We start from the raw sequence: 12,230 nt of genomic DNA, 5'->3' as shown, positions 1-12,230 counted from the left end.
TGTCCACGGCAGGCTCCAAGACTCCCTTTGGAGCGGCGCTTTCACAGGATTTCTAAACAGTTTTTAACTAAGTGTCTGTTTCTTCATTGGCTTTAAGGTTTTTCTCCTCCACAAACTGCAAAATTAAAGAGATTGGGGCTTGTAAGGAGGGTTTCAAGAATTGCACCTTTCCTCCCCCTCCACCCTCAGAAGGGGGGGACAGACAGCAGGCTGCAGCAAAACCCAGCTCCCAGCTGACATGGGCGTGAGGTCCAGGCCAAGACAGTTGAGCAGGATGAATGGAAGCTCCCTATATGGAGATCAGGCCAGAATCAGTGACACAGAACTAAGGAGTGGTTTTTCAAAGCCTCCCTGCATCTCTCCTAGGCATAGGAGCCCTATTCCCACAGCTTGAAGAACAAGCAGAAAAGGTCCAGTGGAATCTCTTGAGTCCCAGGGGAAGGCAAAGTTGGAGGAATAAATTCCTGCTCTCAGCTGGCAAAATTCAAAGGTCCACGCTGAGATGGCTGCAAAGCATCCTCCCTTCCCACAAGCTGTTGTACCTATAAAGCCTTAGTTGCCATGCTCCTGTGACCTGATATAAATGAGTCATTTGTCTCCAATGGCTCTGCCTCACTCATCATTCTATGCAGTTAGTCCCCGCTCAGCCCGAACCCAACTGCAGGGAATATGGGTGAAGTGATTCAGATCCCCTGCCCTGGGAGATGGGCATACCTCCTCTCTCCATCAAGCCTCCAGTGATCCGAACAAGTGGATACTGTTCTCCTCAGGGAGGCATGCAGACTGTCCTTTACCACTCCCTGGCCCAACCCCCTGAGAAAACTGGGAAGGGGTCTTATAAGGATACAGAGGGCAAGACCCCTCCCCACTTTTCTGAGGGGTTTGGGCCAGGGAGTGGTGAAGGACAGTGCTCACAATCAGCTTTTAAAGGGACAGCACAAACTTTTAAAACCTCTCATGAAAGAGTCTCCCCTCTAGATCCTCTAAAGAGAAGAAATCTCTAAAACTGGGGCTTTAAGCAAGAAACCTCAGTCAATTAACCTTCCCAGAATTGAGTACAAAGGGCGCTCTGACTTCATGGGTCTTGGTGTTTTTAGAAAATGAAGCAGCACCACTGCCACCAACAACAAAAAAACACCTTGCAAAGTTGAGGGAGAGGTGCGTAATTCTTCCTCATCTGGTTTATGAGGGTGTGATTAAGGTGGATTGGGAATTCCTTATCAAGACCTACTTGTATTTACAGCCTTCATTACTTTGCCTGAGGTTCAGCCAGCTGTGGCCTCCTTAGTAAAAGGCATAGTCATACCAGCTGAGGGAATTTTCTCAGACAGCCAAACCCACAGACAAGAGAATAAGATAATCACTTATACTGAATGTAGATACAGCAGTCTCAGCCCTGAGAGTATTGGCTGCAATCTTTTCTTGGAGAGGTCTAGGCTCAATCTTCAAAGTACCTGTGAGGGAATTGGAGCTGCTCTGTAATGATTTATAAATATAGTATATTGACCTGGTTAGTGGGGTGTTTATTGTATGAATATATGTGTTTAGTTTAATAGTGTCTGTAAAGTAAAAAGCAGGAGGGGAAGAATGACGACTCAAGATAAGCCATTTCTCAGCAAACACTTCATAGTTGTTACGAGACAATGCTAGGACAGGTAAAGCCTGGAAACCAGAAGATCAAAAGAACTGTGGCAGGTTTAAAATGAAAGACTCAAGAGAGGGAGGAGTTTGGGGGAAAAACATGACTGATGCGTCTCAAAAAGTTAGACCCGCCCAGATTACTATCAGAAAAAAATAAGCCTTTAAGAGACATGACTGTAGACCAGGGATCGGCAACCTTTGGCAAGCGGCCTGCCAGGGTATCCACCCTGGCGGGCCAGGCTGGTTTGTTTACCTGCCGCATCCGCAGGTTCGGCCGATTGCAGCTTCCACTGGCCGCGGTTCACCGCTCCAGGCCAATGGGAGCTGTGGGAAGCCGCGGCCAGCATGTCTCTCGGCCCGCGCTGCTTCCCGCAGCCCCCATTGGCCTGGAGCGGCGAACCGTGGCCAGTGGGAGCCGCAATCAGCCGAACCTGCAGATGCAGCAGGTAAACAAACTGGCCTGGCCCGCCAGGGTGCTTACCCTGGCGGGCCGCGGGTCAAAGGTTGCCGATCCCTGCTGTAGACAGTTTTAAAATCCTCTTGTTCCTACCCTTACTACAAACAATACTTTGGTTTTGAAGGGCAGGGGAGGAGTGGTCACTATATACCACTGGTCATATACTGCCAAAGGGAAGAACTGCAGGTGCTGAACCCAGTTGAACCTGCTGGGTAAGAACAGTGGATTCACAGAATATAGTAGCCCCGGGGCCAGCCTAAGAACAGGAGAAGTGTGGAATTCCACTCCCGGGTAGGTAAAGGCACGAGGCCTGACACCTGAGGGAATGGATTCAGAGACACCAGGAAGGGGACAGAGGAGTAACTACCTCTAACCATGATACCACCTTATCCCAGCAGGTGTTCCCTTTGAAACCACTGCTTCTCCAGGTTCCAGTGTAGAGATTACAGATTAGACCATTGCTATCTTTCCTAAGAGTTGGAAGACCAAGGCTAGGAGGTTCTCTGCAAAACAATCTAACCCCAAGAGCTTCTAATTTTGGGGGTTTCCCAAGTCTGGGCATATACCCCATCCACCCTAGAGCTGCACTTCAGAGTAGTCCCTCATCTGGGAGTGGACCACCTCAGAAAATGGGTGCTTAAGATAATCAGGGAAGGATATGCATTAAAAATCATTCACTGTCCCAGCACAAATTTATCCTTTCCCCATAGTAAATTAAAATAAACCAACCTTATCAACAAGACCCCTTGCAGCATCAGAAAATTAAGTACATAATAGTCCATATACATTGGAATGATAGAACCAATGCCATGGAAACATTTTGGTATGGGTACAAGATTCTTTGTAGTACAAAGAACAACAATGGCATGCAGTCCACTTAAGACCTCAAGTCCATAAGAAGATAAATACAGAGTACTTCCTTTTTGGACTCGTAACTTCTCCAGAGGTATTCACAAATGCCATATCATCCCTCTCCATGTATACTCTGGTCCAATGACCTCATCAGGTTATACAAGGCTCAGCACCCATCACTCAACATGTCTGTGTGAACAAGTGGAAAGGCCAATTACAGCCATCGCAAAACTCTAATATCTAAGCTATCATCCAAGACAATCTTTAAGATCTCTTGGTGAACTCATTCTCAATATTATTTAACAGTTAGTTGATGTCAGGTCCAGATACAGATATCAGACTCCATATAGGGGGAAACATATCTGGACTTCTACATGAGTTGGGGAGGTGTGGCCAAAGGAGGAGACATGGAGTAGTATAACCTGTCTCATGCTATGGAAGAATGAGCTTGATGGTCCACTTCCCACAGATGATTCTTCAGAAACATGGTGTGTATATAAAACTGATAAGAAGGCAGAAAACCTTCAGCACTGCTTTGAGAAGCAACCTTGTTCATGTCCTGGGCAGAAGCTCTCACTCTATTCCTCAGGATTCTGCACGAAAAAAGGAAAGTCATGGCTGACCAGCTCATCAAGACACTTAAAATCAAGGGAATGCACATTATGTGCATCACAGCCCGGGTTGAAAGCCTCTTGAAAGAAAATAGGTTCCTCAAGTCCAGTTGGGAAAAACAAAAGAGGTGGTATGTGAGGAATTGGAGTCTGTGGTCACCAAGAGGGCTAAAAGGCCTGTATGCCTCCCCCGCCCCCAACCACTGAGTACAGATGGTAAAGAAAATTGTAAAGGAACAGACCACAGTGATTGTAATCACCTTCTAATTAACCTCAGGTCTTGGCTCTCAGACCTGATTTAGATGCAACTGGAACCTCCTTAAACTTCAAAAACACAAAACGTAGTGTAATGAGGACCTATCGTGACCCAATATCCATTGCTGCCTAACCCATCAGCTGCGAACCTAAGAGGCTGCAACTAGTATCACTCATTCTAAGGTGATAATCACCCTCCTAGAATATTGAAGAAAAAAAAATCACAAAATGTCTATGTGTTACTGAGGATTAGATGTTGGTGTTAGAAGACACAAATCAGGGCAAAGTCAGCTGAAGCATAACACAGTCTAATATTTTTACAAGAAGGCTCACACACAGGGCGCTAGGCCAATATTTTTTGGAAACATAAGTCGGAGACTAGAAGCATATTGCACTGTAAGAAACCCAGGAGAACGTTGCCTCATCGTTACATAAGATTCAGGAGAACCGCCGCTCTTATCAGTCCTCTGGCAACATGCAGATTCCTGTACTGATCTTGATCTGTGTGCTACAAGTTTGAATAAAACTACTGTTCAGTCACAATTGCCAGGCTTCTCTTTTCACTGAAAGGCTCTTGTCTACTCACCACCTCCTTCTCCAAAAGGGTTTCAGAGACTGGCATATTCTCAATGAAACTTCAGTTCCATGTTCTATCAAACATGGTAGTTGTGTGAACTAAGCAGGCCTCCATCCCCAACGTCACCACAGTCTTCCTCAGATAATAGGGAGTGATATTGTTGCCCTCCCGGTTGAATCCAAGCATCCTAAGTAGAAGGAAGTAGAAGTGCATAAGTTAGTTGTGAACAGAACTTACAGAGGAACAAAGGTGTATACGGCAGAGGCATACAAGCCTCAGCTACAATTCCTCTAGTTACTATGCATTTTCTGAAAAGAGCTGCAATTTTGTGGGCAAGTGAGGTCACACATCAAATGGGGAGGCCTGTTAAGCTCCTACAAGATCTTCCATCTTTATCAAGCACTGCAGAGTCAACCCCCTCACCCAGGCTGTCAGTGTTTGGTGTTATTGAATGGGGTGCACTAATAATCCTTAAGCTCCTTTTCAATTCTATACAGGTAAATTGAATCCTTCCTCCTCCCGAGGGATAACTTGCTGCTTTCTGCATACCACTGTGAAGGCTGTTTGACATGGAGGGGACAGACAGGGACAATTCCATCTTACCTGTGCATTTTCATTCTAGGACCTTTCACGCCAGACAGCCAGATGCCCCCTTTGGAGAACAGCATTATGACCAGTTTTTTTTTTCTTCCTATTGCTCGCTTGTTAAGTATTTTGAAAGGGAAGAGGTGTTTCCTCCAGGATATCCCTAAATTTCATGTAAAAGCTCTGCTGCACATGGTTTGAGTTGAACAGCACTTTCACACTTTGGTATAGGTAGCATTTTTCAGCACTGGAAGTTATCATCCTGGGGAGTTGTTCTTAAGGGGTAGCCCAGGCTCAGAGCAAAGATGTGATCAGTCACTTTACAGTAGGACATTCCCCATCTCCATGCCAACTAGGGGCTGAGCACATGGAGAATCCTAGAATGAAAATTTACATGCAAGAATTTCCTTTATAGGCCAAGCTCCTTGGCCAGACTATATCTCCCATCAGGGCGTGAGGAGAGGGTAACATCATGGGAGTCCCTAGCTGTGGTACTCCATGGGAGATGTAGGCTGCAGTGGAGGACAGCCCATACAAAAGAGAATGGGGATATAAGGAAATCAAAGTACAAGTCTCATGAGGCACCACAGCAGGATGTCCAAATTATTTTGGTTTTGGGCTCGAAATATTTCAGTTTTTGGGTGTTTGATGAAAAATTGAGATTTTCTGTGGAAAGCAGACATCATGAAAAAAAAACTGAAAAAAACGTTGTTGAAAATTAGTGGACAGAAAATTTTCAGCCAGCCCTACCTGCAACATTTGCGTAATTAAATGTGCTAAAAAGTGGAAGCCAAGTGGTGACTCACTCAGCCATGTCAATGTTTACTTCAGTTGAGAGGTATTTCAGGAGAAGCCACAATTTGCAGAATTTTTTTTTTCCCTGTATCTGGTAAATAACCAAAAGATATCTGACAGTATTAATCCATTTTAGAGGCACTACCCAAATCAAAATTCTGGCCACAAAAGGAGGCCTAACTAATAAAAACAAACAAAAAAATAACCCCATATTCTCTCATTGTCAGTCAATTGTGACTTAATCTTGTAATTAACATACCAGGATAAACTTTATAACCAAAATTTGGTTTTCATGTCTTTTAATCCTGTAATGTTTAATTCACAGAATTTATTAGAAGCCAACAGGTACCTGATTAGAATACAAGATGTAACCCAGTTTAGCTGCTGTTCTGAGGAAATCTGTGTTCCATTCAGGTAAACAAACATATTAAAAAATACCAAAGGGGGGAGTGATAAATACAAAACTAGATCTCTCAGGTGAGTGGTTGCTAATTTAGAGTTGCAAAGAAGTTGTCCCAGGTCCTTGCCACTGTACCCTGAGGAAATTTTGGAATGGAAAGAATCAAGTGGAATTACATATTCCTCTGGAACACTGACGAGAGATCAGTCATTAGCATTGAGTGGTCATATCTCACTTCCATCAACTTCCTGTGGGAGGTGGGTAGCAAATTGCATTCTTGTTTTCCTTTTGTGAGCTCTAAGGCAGCATTGAATTAACATAATATTAGATAATATTCAGGTTGGATAATTATCAGGTTCAAGCACAAAGTAGTGTGCCTACAAGGCTGAAGGCCAAAGTAATTAAAGAATAAACTGCCTTCAAATTTCTTTATCTGGTAGCACCCATCTCTTCCGACAGGTTCTTTTTTTTGTCTCAACTGTGGAGATAGAAATTAATTGACCAGAGTGATGATACCACTACTTAGATGTGTCTATGTTTCCAGCTTCAATTTTTGATTTCCAGCAAAGGAACCAGAACCTGTCATCTCTCTATCATCTGTAAAAGATAGAAAAAATAATCAGCTCCATATTTAAGTTTTCATACTGGTGCAAAACTGAGAAAAGTCTACAAAAAACAATTCACTTGGCTGGTCATTTTCTGCATCTTTTGCTGCTATTTCAGATGTGTGTTTTAGTAAGAGCCTGCCTCCTACAAACAAGCTTCTTCTGCTTCACCATACAGGAACATGCAATAATATTGCAACTATGACTGGAGCTGAATACCATATGAATTGCAGAAGAATTTTCCTGCTCGTAATTCTTCTAAATTACAATGTTTAAGACTGTAGAGTGTAAACAGAAAACATTTAAAGGAAAGTTCAAAACCTGGCATAGGTGAGGGGAAAATACAATTTAAATAGCTTAGTTCCAGAAGTGAGGAGCCACAAAAACGTGTCCTGAAATTAAGAGATGCGTGGTATTAGATCTAAAATTTTACAAGTTTTGAACACTTGCAACAGGCTAGCAGTACCAAGAATAGAAGGTCTCAGTCTTGATGAGAAGAGAAAACTAGTTGTAGTGAAGCCACAATTCTATTGAAAACAGGGCAAAGGACAACTCAAATTCCAACTCTTTACAGTTAACAGTACAGAGCAGCCAAACAACTTTGGTATAAAGGAACAGCCACTTCCCAAATGCTGGAAGTTTTAATTTCATTCTCAGTTCACCTAAAAGTCATTAAGAACTTAAATTAAAAACCAAAATTGAATGAAGCAAGCAAGACTGTAGAAAATTTGAAGCCTCTGTGGATTGTCAAAAACGGTATGTATCCCCCAACTCTATTAGCTGCAGCTTAAGGGATTCTTATAACCAGCGATGAGAATGAAGCGCGAGTGTCTGGTATCACCAGAACCCAAAGTTGTAATTGTAGCCCTACATGTATTTTACTTGCAATGTAAATTAATATAATACAGAATTTAAAGATTCCATCATCACCACTTTCATTTCCAAGGTCAGATCATCTTCCCTATGTTACTGGCCCCTTCACAATTATTTTCACTTAAAAGACAGGAAAAATATACAGATATTAATATATTGTAGCAGTACTGGATAACTCCGATGTAGCTACACTAATTCTCAGAAACCTCTTATAGATTTCCACGTATCTCAAAGTTTAAAGCATACAAGTAATTGTTTTTCCCTTTTGGCAGGCTCTATGAACACATCAGCGACCTTAGCCTTTTTCTCTTCAACGATGCACTTGTTATTTCAAACCGTAGCATCTCTTATGTGCCGTTTGAACGGACTCCAAAAACAACTTACCAGTTCTTGGCATCAGTAGCTCTTCACAGGCTTGTTGTAGAAGACATTCCACGTTCAAAATGTATGTTTTATAACATTCCTCCAGTGATCAATAATGTCTGTTTAGAATGTTCCATTCTGTGGGCTATAATCTGCTGTTAGTTTGTTTTATTGTAGTTGAATTTGACCTACATAAGAAGTAATGTAAGCATGACGATGGGCCATTTGTATTTATGTGGATGAGGTGTAAGGCTGTAAGGTACCAAGCTACAGTTCTTTAGTGTTTTCCAAAAATAGATGGACTAAATCACCATACGCAAGTTCAGCTAACACTACACTTCAGGTAATTATTACCCCTTATTCAGATCCATGTTGAGTAGTTCTGATCATTACAGAGTTCTGGCTTAGGGTCTGTCTACACTGGAGTTTTATTTATTTATTTTTTTAAATTCCATTTGATTGCCAAATGACTTGAGTTAACTAACATGTTTGTACATGTTAGTGTGGAAGAGCCACAAGCATGGAGCGCAGGGTAAACCAAAAGTGTGTGTATCCTGGAACAAGCATTTGTGAAGTGTCCCGACTGCCACGTGCAAACAGACTAATTTCAGTTAATTGGAAATTAAGTTAAAAACTCCAGTGCAGACCTATCCTTACATGGTTTCTTACCCTCCCCCCCCCCCCCCCATATTCCATATGGATAACACTGTGTGCACATGTGTTTTAAACTATTAAAACCCCTGGCCTCACTTACGCCGGAGGCTATCATCATCATCCACCCACGGAAGGGCAAGAGCTGAAGCAAAAGCCAGCATATGTCAATGGAAGACAGCAGTATTGCATTCTGCCACTGTCATAGTGCAAGGCAGTAAATCAGCTTAACTCCCAGGCCCGCTTACTTTAACTTCCAAATTACTATTACCAGTATTTTCCAGCAGTCAGTAGGGACTGGTGCCTTTTCATGGGACCCTGAATGCAAAGGAGATATAGAACAGAGAATAGAACACAAGCTTGCCTAAAGTCTTTCTGTAATTTAGCAGGCAGAAGAATATGAGTAACAGGGTTTGCAGAATGCACCCTGCAGCTGTGTTTTTCTTCTCTCTCTCCCTCCCCCCTTGAGGCTCCAGAGGCTTTAGACTTCAGAGATAGTCCCACCATTAGGACTACAGCTGGAAGTTTTTTCGACGCTAACTTTTTCAGCAAAAAATACAGACTCATTGACACCAAAACATTTTGTGAATTTGTGTCAATTTTACCGCACTGTTTTGGATGACAAAGCCTAAAAAAAATCTGAAAAAATTGAAGTGTTCTGTTGACATTTTCAGAAATAAATGTTTTAATTTTTTTATTCAAAATGATTTTCAAAATTTACTTCATTTTATTTAAAAATTAAAAAGATTCAAGAATTTTAATGTTTTTTGTTTCTGCTTAAGCAGAACACTTCATTTGGTCCAAACCAATCTTTTTAGGTTTCGATTCACTGAACCTTTTTAAAACATTGATTTTAGTTTGACCCTAAACTACTTTCCCCCCGCCATTTTTCAGAATTGCCAGCAAACCAAAACATCTGTTATTCACACAGCACTAATTAGGGCACCCTTCAGAACTAACCCTTCCATTGCTCCTCCTTGAGCTCCCCTCTCAGCAGGTGGATTGCTCTCATTACACAATCTAAAAGCTTTCACTATTTGATAACTATTTCTGATATCTGGACATTTTGGCTGAATTTTACTCTAGTACCTGAAAAAAATATTCAAGTTTGATCCTTTCCCCATTCAACCATAATGAAATATCTGAATTAGTTCTTAATCAAATCAATTCCTCCCACCTTTTGTTTAGCAAAAGCAGCTTTTACTTAACACCTATATTAGTTACAGCTGTACTTGAAACACTGAAGAAAGGGTTGTTTACCAGACAAGTGGGGGGAATAATATTTTGAACTCCACATCAACAAGCAACTGGGCTAATCAGTCCCTATACAAGGAATCCTCTTGATGCACGCTTAACATTAATGAGTGTTGTAAGGAGTTGTATGCATCAGGAAAACCTCTCCCCCTGCTTCCTGTGTCTATTTTTAAATGAGAGGGGATTTCTCAAGCCTGATAAAGCAAATACCTGGAGTGCCCATAGATAAATGTCAGCACCAGGCGTGCACTGTTACATCTGCCAAAACCATTATAAATCCAATAGCATACAAAGCAATTTAACACCAGTAGTGCATACTTCAAACAATCTGGATTATGTTAGTGAAATGCATAGACATAGTTTGACTTCTATATTTGGGGGTGGGGACCACACACTCAGTTTATGTTAATTATTTAACCACCCTTAATTTTTTGTTTCAATTTATTTGCAGTATGTTTACCACTTAAAAAAATCAATATTAACATAAAAACAAACTCTTGAATAAACAGAACCAAGCACTGTCACGTAACTATGGATCAGGTCTCCTTGGTTTTAGAGATACCTAAACATGCAATGCACACAAACAAATCCATGGCTAAAGCCCCTCACCTTTGCCCGGCTGCTTGAGCACATTCCACTCACATTTAACCTTCCTTGTTCACATTGTCACTCACTTGGGCTTGACACAGTCAGTGCTGTACACTGCACAGACCCTTGGGAAGCAGCTCTGATCTTATGTTCACTCGCTACAGTGTTACCGGTGCTGATTAGAACGTCTAGATACCCGTGTTTCTGAAGCAAGTCTCCTATTTTACGGGATGGTAAAACTGAAATGGCCCCAAGCTGAAGCTCTGCTATCCTCCCCTTATGCAGCCCATGTGAGGAAACTGGCCTGGACAGTGCCTAATGTCACTGCTCGCCTCCCTCCCCCCGAACATTGCTCCGCACGGAGCAAGCAAGGCCAAATAGAAGGGAGAAAAAATCTGCCCCCCCCCCACCATGCGTCACGTCTGCGGAGGCAATGCCCCTCCATACCCCTCCCAATCCCTACCCATAGTGAAATGCTTAGTAGCTTCTGTCTGCTTTTCCCCATCTTCAAGAGCCTAGGCAACCAGCAGATTTAAAAAAAAAATCTTAATCCGAGAAGGCCAGAATCCATAGCTAGATTAAGTTAGCATAGCTCCCTCAGAGAGCCCAGTGCAGGTCACTGGAGCTATGCCTATACACCAGTTTAGGAGAAGGTAGGGTTGACGGTCAGCATATACTTAGATTTCAAACTTTTAGCAAACATGATGCCTAAAAACATAACTTAACACTGTCCAGTGTCTCCCCTGTGATATCTACCTCACTTTGTGGGCTGTATTCTATGGGCTTCCCATATGACCAGCCCCACATACTCTTAAATCAGACAAGCAGAAGTATTTTTTGCTATTCATTATGTCCTTAAACCATTGGAAGTCAGAATTTAAGAGTAAAGCTATTTGCAAGATTCTATGAAACTCTACCACCTATTCCTTAGATAACCTAGTGGTCAAGAGCAGTTAATACACTAAAGCCTTTTTCTTTTTTTACACACTAACAGATATCAAGAATGCATTTATTCTACAAAGCCCAAAACGCCAATGGATTTGTTCTATAGAGGATGAAGATGATAAATTTACATGGCTGTCTGCACTGCAAAGTGCAATCAACTGTAGCATTGAGAAGAACTGAGATTCATCTTAGTGTTTAGGATGCCCAACTCCTCTAGCATGCGCTAATTATTTGTGAACAGATGTTCTGTGCAGTTTCCTACTCTGAGGAACTTCTGTTCAAATTCTGCATCATTACCAAGAAGTTAGCATTCCTTTTGATAGAATACTATCATGTGTGTGCCTCAGACTGCAGAAACTTACAGTAGAATCAACACTCGTCGACCTGTAAGATTGATCTTTTTAAAAAAAGATCACACTATTATAATCCATTTCGCCTTCAGAATCTAAGGCAAAATCCGCACAATATGACTTAATGGCCTTAATAAAAATCTTCATTGTATGACAAACCTGAAGAAAGCTGCTAATTCGTCGAGAATCTGCTATGAAAAGGGATTTAGATATTCTCCACTGATTGCATGAGGGGACACTACAGTTTGGTTAAGGGTAACAAGACATTTTGGCCTTGGCTACACTTGCAGACGTACAGCGCTGTGAGTTAAACCTGACTTCGTGCAGCTGAGTAGGGAAAGCGCTGCAGTCTGTCCACACTGACAGCTGCCCAACGCACGGTCATGGCCACATTTGCAGCAATTGCAGCGCTATTGGGAGCGGTGCAT

At 42.1% G+C, this 12,230-nt stretch overlaps 1 protein-coding gene across 1 annotated transcript in view; it reads left to right on the top strand.

Moving 5' to 3' along the window:
* ECT2L (epithelial cell transforming 2 like) overlaps positions 1–11,632 on the top strand; it is a 45,533-nt gene extending 33,901 nt beyond the window's left edge. Inside the window, exons 19-21 of the mRNA XM_024194915.2 lie at positions 6,099–6,187; positions 7,924–8,096; positions 11,502–11,632. Of these exons, the coding sequence (XP_024050683.2) occupies positions 6,099–6,187; positions 7,924–8,096; positions 11,502–11,632 (393 nt within the window). The remainder of the gene's footprint in view (positions 1–6,098; positions 6,188–7,923; positions 8,097–11,501) is intronic.
* Positions 11,633–12,230: the final 598 nt, after the last annotated feature.

The sequence above is a fragment of the Terrapene carolina genome, unplaced genomic scaffold, assembly GCF_002925995.2.
Source record: "Terrapene carolina triunguis isolate 2854851 unplaced genomic scaffold, T_m_triunguis-2.0 Scaffold85, whole genome shotgun sequence".
Classification (NCBI taxonomy): Eukaryota; Metazoa; Chordata; order Testudines; family Emydidae; genus Terrapene; species Terrapene triunguis.
Note: the sequence above shows the minus strand (reverse complement) of the source record. Positions and strands in the feature narration are given on the sequence as shown.